This window comes from Periophthalmus magnuspinnatus, chromosome 16 (genome assembly GCF_009829125.3).
Source record: "Periophthalmus magnuspinnatus isolate fPerMag1 chromosome 16, fPerMag1.2.pri, whole genome shotgun sequence".
Lineage (NCBI taxonomy): Eukaryota > Metazoa > Chordata > Actinopteri > Gobiiformes > Gobiidae > Periophthalmus > Periophthalmus magnuspinnatus.
The window spans coordinates 10,933,529-10,946,171 of NC_047141.1; the positions used below are offsets into that span (position 1 = coordinate 10,933,529).

At 38.2% G+C, this 12,643-nt stretch overlaps 1 protein-coding gene across 1 annotated transcript in view; it reads left to right on the top strand.

Annotated features, from left to right (window-relative positions):
* bbs9 (Bardet-Biedl syndrome 9) overlaps positions 1 to 12,643 on the top strand; it is a 189,670-nt gene that overhangs the window by 24,678 nt on the left and 152,349 nt on the right. The window contains exons 9-13 of the mRNA XM_055228220.1: positions 403 to 532; positions 4,943 to 5,124; positions 6,085 to 6,161; positions 6,239 to 6,292; positions 6,963 to 7,065. Coding sequence (XP_055084195.1) covers positions 403 to 532; positions 4,943 to 5,124; positions 6,085 to 6,161; positions 6,239 to 6,292; positions 6,963 to 7,065 — 546 coding nt within the window. The remainder of the gene's footprint in view (positions 1 to 402; positions 533 to 4,942; positions 5,125 to 6,084; positions 6,162 to 6,238; positions 6,293 to 6,962; positions 7,066 to 12,643) is intronic.

Sequence of the window (12,643 nt, forward strand, 5' to 3'; positions counted from 1 at the left end):
TGAAAATGAACTTGGAATGAACTTGGAATGTTCGTGTTGATTTTCCTCACAAGTCCAGAATGATATCTCTGTATTTCTTATACAGAGGGGTATTAGTCCGGTCACCACTCCCTCCATCTCGCCTCCTTTGCTTTATTTTTTCCTCGTAAGCAGAAGTTGTTTTGATACGGATAGACCTGAACTGAACTCGGGGAGATTCAATGGTGAGCAGACTCACTGCCTTGCAAAGTTTTGGAAAATTGTGCTTTCTGGTCCCCAACAAATTGTTGATAGGATAAAATAACCTATTCTACTACTGTTTTTAGGATCCACCAGGTTTTATTACATGGCGTACATGTACATGGGCAATAATGGTTGTATCTGATCTCCGACACTAATTTCCTGTCTCTTCTGCCTGTTCAGTGACGGATGGCACCACTAACCTGTTGCTGGGTAACCACACCAACATGCTGCTGGTTTACCAGGATGTCACTTTGAAGTGGGCAGCACAGTTACCATTCGTGCCCATAGCTGTCCGAGTTGCCAACTTCCCGTAAGTATAACCCTCCTAAATACACATTAGATCACCATTTATGCACCATCCATAATGCACAGTTCCACGAAGATGCGTTACTTTCCAATGTGTAAGCGTTTCACACTCATGCCACATGTAAAGGTTGGGAAATCTTGTGGCAGTTTTATCTCTCAAGATCGTCAATTTCCTATCACCACTGCATGGGTTTCTGAAAGATGAAAAATTAGGACTGTTGCCATAGAAATGTAAAGGAAAACTGAAAATGTCACATATAACAGTAAGCTGAAACCCATGAACAGAATCAATACTGTAACTAAAGCAAATTTACACAATAGTTATTAATTAACAAATCAAATTGTATGACAACACATTATTGTATTAAAATGATCTTTTTTTTAAGGAAATTAAAAGGAAAAAATGGAACTTGGAAATTTTCCAGCCTTTCCCTCTTTCTTTTGTCTTGTTTTTTGTTTTATTACTTACCTAGCCATATGCATGAACACGCAATCTCACACACAGACACACACACACACACACATGCACACCTACACACACGCACACACAAAAATATTTTTTGTTACTTTAAAAATCATACTTTAATTTCCTCAAAACTGCAGTTGACATAAACACACATAAACTAATAGTTTGGAGTTTATCAGCTTGTGAAATCCACTAAATAACTATTAGGAAATAAACCCACAAATCTTCCCATCTGGGCCAATCATTTTTATTCATCTCTCTCCCAAGCAACAATCACACCACAATTTTATACAATTAGGGGACAGAAGACAAACATGGTTGAAAAATGATGCGGTTTCCCTGTGTGTGCTTTAGATGCTGCAGATAGTAGTGGTCTGGCGAGCTGTTTGGTTTAGGCCCAGGCAATGTTGTTCTAAAGTTGTTGATAGTCATCATGCCCTCGCCATGGCACTGTGGGAGAGGACACAGCAGATATACATGCACAGAAACGTTCGCTGTAAATGGACATATAATGGAAACGTTGTGCTAAATTTTGGGAAGGATTTTACTAATATCCAATTAAGTTAATGGTTTTAGTTGTATTAAATTTACATACTGCAGAATATCTCCATGGAGACAGTAGGTTGCAGACAAGTTTCATAGTGCAAATTTAAACCACCACTTTCACCGGACAAGGGGTAGATAAAAATGATTATGTTTATTCATATTCTTGTAAATTTGCCACAGAAAAGGACTAACATTTATGACAAGAATTATGACCAGCTGCGTTCGCTATTTACAAGATCGAATTTTTCCTTTGCAAAACTCTTACTATCTGTCAATATTAGCATATGACCTAATAATAACATTTAACACAACGTTTCCTTGAATTCATCCGTTCTTTAGTAGGGGGGGCTTGAGTGGTGCAAGGTGTTCCTGAAACTGGCCATTTGTAAACTCAGCTGTCCTGGTTGCTGGGAATAGCTAAGAGCAGACCCTGATGTGATTTGTGATCAGATCCAGAGCGCGTGTGAAGAGGTGGGGATTTTCACGGCTCGCTCGCCTGTCAATACGTGTGGGAGACAGACTGTCACAAATAAATCAATGTATAGGAAATCCTGGGTGCACTGAAGTGGTGGGCCAAATATACCTTGGCAGCGGAACGTATACCCGGGCTGTCCGCCTAAGTAAAGTCTGTTTATGGGAAGGAGAACTTCTAATATCTGGTAACAACCTGCCAATTTATGTCTGTTTTAATCGCTCCAGACCAGATGTGTACAATGTATGCGCCAATGTAAGGATGTGAACCTGGAGATTTCTCATTTTATACACAGTAGGATTTAGGGCTGTTGGACATTAATCAAGTTTTGCATATTAAGTCTGTTATTTTACATGAATTCAACTTCCAGCTTTTCTGCACCTGTCCATTTGCATTGTTAATAACTATAAAGCCATCAAGCTACTTAAGGCATGTATGGTTATGCAGTGCCAAAGGAATATGACTCTAATACAGTAGTAAAGGATTTTTTTTAAAGAGTCTGCACCTGATTATTTCCCATGTATTTGAGCTAAATTTGTCTTGCCTCAGTACAGATATACTGTATAAAGCAAGGCAAGTTGTTTTGTACAGCACAATTCGTACACAAAGTAATTCAAAGTGCTTTACAGAATAATAAAGACATTAAAATCACAATACAACAAATCAAAACATAAATAATCATAATAAAATTAACATTAAAGGAGAAAAGTGCAGAATAAAAACCTTTCAGTCATATGCACAGCTAAACAGAACCGTTTTGATGTCAAAATACGTCGGCTGCTTACTGTCTGCATCTTATTATAAAGCCTTTTAATGCTCAAGAATCAGGAAGTGCACTGTTAGCATGCTAACTGTTGTCAGCTTTACTGTGATTGCAAAGATCTGCTCCGGCTTTTGAAAGTTGTGACACATAATTCCTCGTGGTGAATAATTAGGTTGCTCACAATGCATTAGGTAAGTGACCACTGCAAATAGTTTAAAATGAAGAGCAGTATCTTTAACAAATTACCATTTTTTAAATTTTCTATTTCACAGATGATTTCGCCCTCTATACAAACTATTTTGATCTCCACAAATGCTGTTAAATTGACAAAATTTGCAAATACTATCCTTTCCCCAAATTATAATCTAATAACACATCTTTTTTTTTTTACATTTAAACAGTGTTAATTTTGCTCACTAAAATATTTTTGCCTTAGTTTTCATCAATGTAATATTTTTACTGACTAAAACCTAAGCTAACCTTTTGCCAACAAAACTATGACTAAAGGTTAATACTTCCATCCTTTAAAAGTACTGATATTTTTGTCAAACTGCAAATGAACATGAACATAAATGAATGAAAGGAGCGAGTGGAGACTATCCAAGTTCCACTATTTAATCCCAGAGCCCCAAACCAGACCATAAACAATGTCAATGTCCAAGGAACACGCCTGTGCATAGGCCTGTCACGATAGCCACTATATCGAGTTATAGGTCAATACATACAAACTAGCTTCTCAAGTGTTTCATTCTTATTGCGTCCCTGAAACCCATTTAAGCCACTATTATTGTTTATTCTCGATATTTTCTTCAGCAATATATCATACTTTAATATTACTTTAAATTGAAAATATAAACGAAAACTACATTGGAATTTCTCGTCAAAATGAACACTGCAAATAGGAACTAAACACTGAACCCAACACTATCAACCAACAGCCCCACCAACCCTGTAGCAAGCCATAATGTGAACGGAACAGCCTAGTAAATGACCCCCAGAATACAAAGGAGACCTTGTTAATAACCATTACCACCTCTTGTGTAAAAGCAGCGTCGCTCATTGATGGGAAGTGGTTTTATTGTCGGGTTTTAAGTGGACAATTTATTATATTTAGGATAGCTGGGTCTGCCCCCCGTCCCTCCCCGTCCTCCCCTCCCTCACACCATGGACTCACTGGCCTGGAACCATAACACATCTGTAAGCACTTAACAAACGTTCTCACTTTAAACATATTGCATCAGTCAGCATTTCCTCACATTCTGCTGGTGTCTGTCCATTTTAATAACGTCCCAGGTGCTAATGTCTAGAGCTGCACGGCATTGGAACACACGCCAAATGTTATGTTGGTAAAAGTATACACGACAACACTTGAGGCATTTTTTGACAATGGAGTATCATTTTTAGGTAAATTTCATTTCTTGTTTTGAATCACAGTGAAGTTTTATTGAAGAAAATGATAATAATGCTATGAAGTAAACATTTTTTGCTTCCTGAAATTCTCAGATTTGTACAAACTTTTAATGTGTGACATGTTGCTTCAAAAATATCTTGATAAATGACAATTTTGAAGACAATGATTTGCCACTTTCTGCCACAACACCCCCAAAGTAAGATAAACACTTTATAATAACTACACTTTAATTGGCCTTAATAAAGCATGAACAAAGACTTAATGTATCGATACGTTGCAGCTGACGTCATCAACATTCCCTGGGGGTGTGATGCTAGCTGTAGGCACTGCTATGTCTGTGGCTTTATATTGTGAGGTCTAGCCAGAACGAACTGATTTAGCTAGAACTACAACTGATGAGATGATTTGTGTGTCTTACATGTACAGGCTAGCTAGCATTAGTTTTTTAGTTAGTCACTCCCACCATGAATGCTCAGGCTGATTGTAGATGCTTGAAAATGTTTGAATTCATTTTGTATTTTTTTCTTCATCATTAATTAAGTCTTTCTTCATGCTTTATTAAGGCCAAGGTTCAATGTTTCGTGCTTAATCTATGACATCTTAAAAAAATTTCAATCCCATATTGGATTATTTTGGAGCAATCTTTAAAGGTGTGGAAGTCATCTCAGCCATGCAAACATATTGTGCCAGTGATCCCAAAAATGTCATATTTCCTGCTCTATATATTCAACATCAGTGATATTTTGTGTGAACTAGGGACCTGAGAGGCGTGGTAGTCTCCTTGAGTTCAGAAGGACAGCTGCTGTGCTCCTACATGGGCACTGACCCCTCCTTCTACTCCACGCCTAAAGTGGAGGCCCGCGATGTGGACTACGAGCAGATGGATGCTGAGCTCAAGAAACTACAGAAGTACATCAGGGAAGCCTCCAGGACTCAAGGTACTGCACATATGCTTGGAGTTTCCCACAGGCAAAGCAGCCTTGGTCATACATGATTTTCAGATTTTAGACTATAAAGAGCGAGTTTCCCTACTGATACCATTGTATTTCACAATGAAATATTCAACAGGTAAATTCACATATGTTGAAGTTGGCCATTTCTATTACTGTTAGATAATATCCACCCTCACCCCCTGATTTTAAATGTCGACGTACAATGTTGTGATGTTATCTGCAACCAGTAAAAACCTCAATGTACAAATTCCAATGAACTCATAAAGTCAGGTCATTTTAGACCTGACTTTATGAGTTGGTTTGTGTACGTAAATACCTGGTTTTATGTGATTCTAAAATCTAGAATGACCCAAAACCAGGTATTTAAAATGATAAAATCCAAGTGATACAACTGATATACTCCAACATGTAAATTCCATAAATCTCAACTTCTTATAAGTGCACTTCAAAAACACTTCTGTAGTAGTACTTTTATTCTCCATGTTTCATGTTTCCATCTCCTCCTTAAAAGCTGAAAGTACTCTGCTTCAATTCTCCGGTCTAGACTAGTTTGACAGGAAGACCTCCTGCTTGTTTTCCCATACACATCCACCTAACTTATTCAGGTCCTATCTAGCTGCTCTTTGACAATGAAGCATCTGTCTCTTGATGTCATAATGCTCACAATAAAGTCACAGAAGGTCACAGAAAAGATGGAGGCATCCATAATATAATTTGACATTTACAAAGCCTTTGCTTATATAAGGATAATAGAAATACGTTTAAAGGCCATATTCAATCAAGAAAATAATTAGGTTACAGATTAGATAATAATAATGCTTAAATCACCTTAGCAGACACACTTTGGATTTGTACAATACTGTGCACTCTGAACACTAGTACCATTGAGTATTATTATAAATCATATTGCACATGTAACATATAATGTAAAACATGTGATTGCAGACATCCTGCCAAAAGCCGACACTCAGGAAGACCTCACTGTGACAGCTGTTATATCAAAGAACATGGACAAACCATCAGTAAGTATTGTAACTCCACAAAATGCACAAGCTATTTTCTTAAGAACTTTGTAATAATCTATTTTTGTTTACAATAGCAAGCCCATATTCAAGACATTGATGGGTTACCTGTACCCTCAGTCACTGTACAGGTAAGTTTAATGATATTTTTCTACTATGGCTGAGGGATTTGGGAAAAATGTCTAATTGCGATTATTCTGTTAAGTGATTCTGTTCAAAGTTCACATTTTAAACGTGTCCTGAATTTAAACTGACAAACTAATGCAATCACACTTCAGAACATTAATTATAGGGTTAGCAGTTTTCAGGCAGAATAAGACAGAATGTTTTGTTGTTTGTAGATGAAATTACCTTAGTATGGACAACAGTAGCTCAGTTGGTGGAGTGTTTGTCCATTGATCCGAAGGTTGGCGGTTTGACTCCGACACGCAACATAAACATCATTGGTAAAGTAGCCAGATCTACTGACCCAAAGGTTGCCGGTGCGAATCCAGCTCCCACAAATAAATACTGTTGTTGTGTCCTTGGGCACGGCACTTAACCCACCTCACCCCCAGTGTCTGTGTACACTGGTGTATGAATGCGTGTGTAAATAGGTGAGAAGGTGGAAGAGGGCTATACACAAATGTGACCACTTACCATTTAGTTTGAAAATAGCACTCTTTATGATTTGTGAATTACATCTGTTCAAACTGCGATTTCAATTTCATGACCATTAATCTTGCAGCCCTATTTTGTACTATTTTGACTGATTCTCTGTTGCCACATGCTATGACTGATGATGCTTTCCTGTGCTCCCAGTTGCAGTTGAAGTGTAGTGGCGTGGTCCAGGCTCCCAGGTTAAGTGTGGTCGTACAACCTCCTCTGGCCCTTACCCAGAACAACTTTGTCCTGGACACCATGAGTAAGTGATTCCTCTTATTGTTCTTTATAGACCCTATGGGCTATAAATACAAACCCATGATACTGTTTGGTAATGCTTGTTTTCTTAAGGTTGAGGTTAAGGTTAAGGTATCCTTACTGTCCCCATAGGGAAATTTGTCCTCTGCATTTTACCCATCTTTCTATGCCACTGGGGCACCTGTTATACTTGCTGGCTTAATGTCTTGTCTACTCTATGAATAAGCAGATGCCCACTGCTTCTGAAAGTTTGCCTCAGCCGAACATCCAATAGTCCGATCTTTTCTTTGACTGTAGAATTTGTAAATACTTTAATCCCATTAGTAGTTTCACAATATTAATTATTTGTAAAGAAGGATGTTACAATAATTCAAGAACATCAACCTATCCAAAGTGTAAGTTCTAGTCTCTTTGAAGGCCTTTTCATTATTCTATTTGCAAATCATATTCTACCTTCTGCTTTTAATATACAGTGACATTTGTTCAAATTTATAGTCTGTCTAATGTAAACCATTTACTCAAGACTTGTATTTGAAAATAGATTTTCATAATTTATGATCGAATTGAGAGTTCCACATTAACTTGGTTTTAGTTTAGAATGTAAACCAGACAAACAGCATGGAAACCTCCCTAAACATATTGATTACATTTATTCTGTCAATTGTCCGTCATTTCTAAAACACCCGAAGCAATCCATGCACGATCCTAAATGTTCCCAGAATTTGTTGAGAGTCTCATCCATCACACTGAGGAGTCATCCCTGCATCTTTAGATGAGGAATGCTATGGATTTAGGATTTATGATTTCAAGATGTGAATGGCATTCTCACTCGCTTGGGAAAATCTCCATTCGTTGTGAGCATCAGATGGAGCTAACCACCGAGTACTCAGACTAAACCATGATTCACGACATAAAAAACATAATGCTTTTTACCACAGCAAATTCTTATCAATGCATTCACACCGCATGACCCCTTCACTTGTTAATGAAAACGGTATGAGGTATAATCCACTACACACAAACATTTCCTGTAAACGTCCTCCGATTGTTAATATTTCATAATTCATGTGGTTCAGATTAGATTTTATGAGCAAGTTTATATTGCTCGCTCCGTTCATTACTTTGTTGTGTTTAGAACTATGAATTGCATCCTAAAACATGTGGCTTTCATTTGTTACTCTGGTTGTGAGGTGTTTGCGTACAAGCAGATCTGTTCAATACATATATATATATATCCATAAAAAATATCAACCAAATTCAAGTCCAAAAATATTATAGTGACCTTCACCACCATTCTCTTATGGCCTACGGAAAAATGGCTATTAAAATGAATTTACATGAAGAAATGTGTACACACAAATTCATAAAAAAATATATTGAGTCATGATAATTCAGCCAATTCAGCTTCCTCACAAAAAGTAAAAAAGAAAAATGTTTAGACATAAAACAAAGGAACATATGTGGAAAACATCTAAAACTGCATCGTTGCTTTATGAAAACTTGTCAAAGAAATAAATCAAAAACTTCAACATAACAGAAGTAGTTCTTTTGTACAAAACCTTAGCCTCATATGAATCAGCCTTTGTAGCTGTAGATCCAGATCCAAACTGTAGAGTAGCGTCAGGCTGGGCCAATAGAGGGAGAGGGCATCTGGACAGTGCATGAATAAACATCGGATAGTTATTTCAGATAGCTGGCGCTAACGCTATATATTAGTGGTGTTTTTGTGTTTGTGAAAGTTATGAGAAATAGAGTTAGATAGCCCCATACATGGCAGAGCTCTTCTGGAGCACTCAGGAGCACTCTGGAGCACTTGTGTTTACTACTGGTCACAAAGACTGATCAGACACAGCGAGAGGGGGGGTCACTCTGCATCAAGATTGTAAAATATCAGACATGCTTGATATCAGTCGCAGCTTGTCTTTGGTCGTACAACAGTCCTGGTCTCTCTCTGAGACCTACAACTCACGATTTTTAGCTAGGACTCAATATTTTCCCTACGATCATAAATCTTTTGTCCTGTAATATTCCTATTCATTGTAATATGGTATATTGGACACAGCTGGCACATTACAAATAGGAAGTGAGCATAGGCGCAAAGTGGTGTGTACCTTCAATACCCTGGCTCCTGATTAGCTCTTTGGTTTCGCGCTCAGATTTCTGAATATGGTCCCTGGTTGCAGATTAGCCAATATAACTGCTAGCATCGATGAGCTTCATTTAGTTGCAGCCGAACTAAGGGAGTGTGGGTGATGGTTGTAGCGCTACCCCTCTCAAGAGCTAAAACTGGAATCCACATCTCACTGAACTAGTTGGTTTATTTATTCATTTTCCTTTGTGAGAGGTATACAAATTGTTAAAGCACTTAGGCTGTTGTATTGCTTTTTTGTAACTGATCAAATTACTGTAACCAATGACAGACATACCACTGCCATTACAATATTTACTTTACAGCAAACATTGAAATTAACCTTCACCAGAAAACCAACTAAATCGACCATAACAAATCTAAAATCACTACTTGCTACTAGCTAAAAGGCCATGTTTCTAATTTTGCTTAAAGTGAAAGTTGCAGACCTCAATGTTTAAGAAAATAGTTCTGATCCTAATCAAGAAATCTGAATTGAGGAACAGAGAGAAAATACAGAAAACCACCATTTTGGTTGCTGGCACGTTCCACTGTTTATTTTGAGGAGCAGAGGCTGTGAGTCACTGCACTGTCACGTTTGCACCACTAAAGAGGCCCTTTGTTTAGACAGGTTTAGGTAGCGGTCACTTTCACATGAAACGCATTAACATCTGTGCAGTGCCACCATTATACAATAACTTTCACCGCAACACATTATGAGTTATGTAAATACTTCTAAATTTAACCATAGAGAAGATTGCAAGCACATGTTTTATTGCCTGGGATCCAAAGGACACCCTTCTCCAATTCTTTGCGAAAAGTCTGGTCACTGGAGTTCAGATGGGTGTGATTGACAGTTGGAGTAACCAGTCAGGGACATGCATGGTCCATTGATATCAAAACAAATGTGTCTGCTCATGAGGAAAATAGAAACTGAAAAACATTACACATTTCTGCAGAATCAATGAGCGAAGCACTAAACTGTTAATTTGAGGTCAGAGAATTGTAATTTTGTTCAAAATGATGGATGACCAGAGAGCTCCTTTGCTTCACATGCGTCACTGAAACAAACAAATCTGATTGCATGATGGAGGGAGTGGTGACCAGACCATAGACTGTGTATATATAAATGGGCGTGAAGTGGTTCCATCGAGGTCTGGCTCTCTTTCTTTTGAAAATAACTGTTGCTGTTTGGCTTGTCATTTTGGTTTTAAAATACATTTAGATAGAGAAATACCCAGAAGGGTAAATTCAGGTGTCCACTTAGCTCATTCATACTTTTTGTCACACAATAAGACAATTAAGAGATAAATAAATCAATAATAAATAATTAAAAGTGTGTGCCACACATACAAAGTCTGTGTGCATAAAGTGCCAGTTCTCAAGAGCGACAAGTGGGGCTTAGGACAGGTTATAGAGTCTGATGGTTGTGAGGACAAACCTTTCAGTCCTATAGCAGAGAGGAGCCGCCTGCCGCTGCTCCAGGACACTTCGGAGTGGGTGGAATCAGGTGTCCATTAAGTCCTCCAGTCTGTTACAGACTGGACCAGACTGATATCACCATGTATAGAAAATAGAAATATCATCCTGGACTTGGCAGGCAACATTTTTTACCATCAAATATTTAACACAGAAGTGATTTCATTCATTGAAGTCCTTAAGTGACACACCATGAGGCAACTGTACAAGCAGTTATTTTTTCATTCATCATCAATTTTGCATTTTAATTTTCAGCCTCCACCCATGTCCCTGAATGCACTGCACAATGCGTTTGACCTTTGCGTGACCCCTCCCCAGCCAGATATTCCACATCAATTGAAAAATTTGAGGGGAAAAAAATTAATCAAGCCCATGTGATGAATGCACGAGCAAAAATTAGGACTTGGAAGATATTTTTGCAGAAATTATATTAAAATGGCATCCGTGGTAATGGATGGAGGAGGATGTGGTTGTGTTGTACATGGAATTAAGCCTAGTCTTAAGTATTTATGCAGATGCAGTGAATTGTGAGTCAGAGTTGAGGGTGTGCGGGTAACTATAAATCGTTAAGCATACAGACAAGAATACAACAAAAAACACACAGCCGCATACTGTTGTGCCAAAATGGCTGGTCAGGAACTAATAGTGCCATTGTTCAGATTAATAAAGGACTCTTCTTAAATATGTTAAAAACAGAACTAGTTAAGTTTAAAGTTTGTAATGGTTCAAAGTTACTCCTCACTCCTCAATTTACTTCATATTACAAACAACCCAAATGGACCGGCGAAATCCTATGTTTGTGCAAAGGTTACTTAAAACATAGTGTCCCCTCATGTGACGAGCAAGTCGATTTCCATCTGAAAAAAGCATGTTCAGCAGCCATCTTGAGGTTCGGATGCATATCACAGGGTTGGACAGAATATGTTTATCAACATAATCATAATTGGAATTTGATCGTCAATTTGTGTTTCTTTGTTTAATGATATTTTCCCCCACTGACTCCTTCACACTCACTCACTCACTGACCTCACCTCACAGCAAGAAGGTTCCGCCTGGGCCTTTCTATGTTTCTTCCTGTGTCTAGATGGGTTTCCTTTGGGCACACTGGTGTCCTCAACAACCATAGACTGTATAATAGAAGTGGACTAAGTGAGTGTGAAGTCACCCACAGTGTTTGGCTCCAGTCGAATGAACCTCATCAAGGCTAACAGTTATAGGGGCGCATTTGGTTCTATATTTGGAATTTATATCATAGCAACCAAAGAGCTAACCTGGAGCAAGGCTGTTGAAGGTAATGCCTCTTCCTGCTTAGCAACGCTGTCAATCAAACCTGTTGCTTAGGCCAGTGGGAGCGACCTTGGGGGAAAGAAGGCACCTGAGTTGTCTCTTCTTAATGTTCATGTCATGTTCATTTACAGACACAATAGCAAAATAAAAGTACCAAGATTATGTAGAGAGGGTTACTATAGACCAAAATGATAAGGCTAACTACAGCAGTTACAGAGGGAGGGGTGACAATTCTTCAGTGTAAAGTGAATTAGAGCAGGAAGCGAGCCCATGACCATTTCCTATTTGGAAGGATCCGGCTAGCGCGTTAGCTATGCCCATTTATCAACCCAAAAATATGCACAGCAGGTAAAATCCTCCCTCCACCACCTCAAGATCTGGAGATAGGTCTGCACTGTCACTGTCCCTGTCACTGCTTCTGACAGATTCCAAGAAATGTCTAAAGAAATATTTTTGCATGATGCCCACGCTTAGTCTAATTTGAGATAACACATTTACAATAGTCAAACAATCTTCAGTATTTTTTTTATCACACTATATGAGTCTTTACTATGCTATCAGCTGCTTTTTTAAAACTGAACATTATGAAAGCACCCAAACTGACGCACTTGCACATGGGGAAAAATCTCCCTTTATCACTTCAAAAATCGTGTTGTGTTTCCCAAGTAATCTTGACATGTGTCTTTGA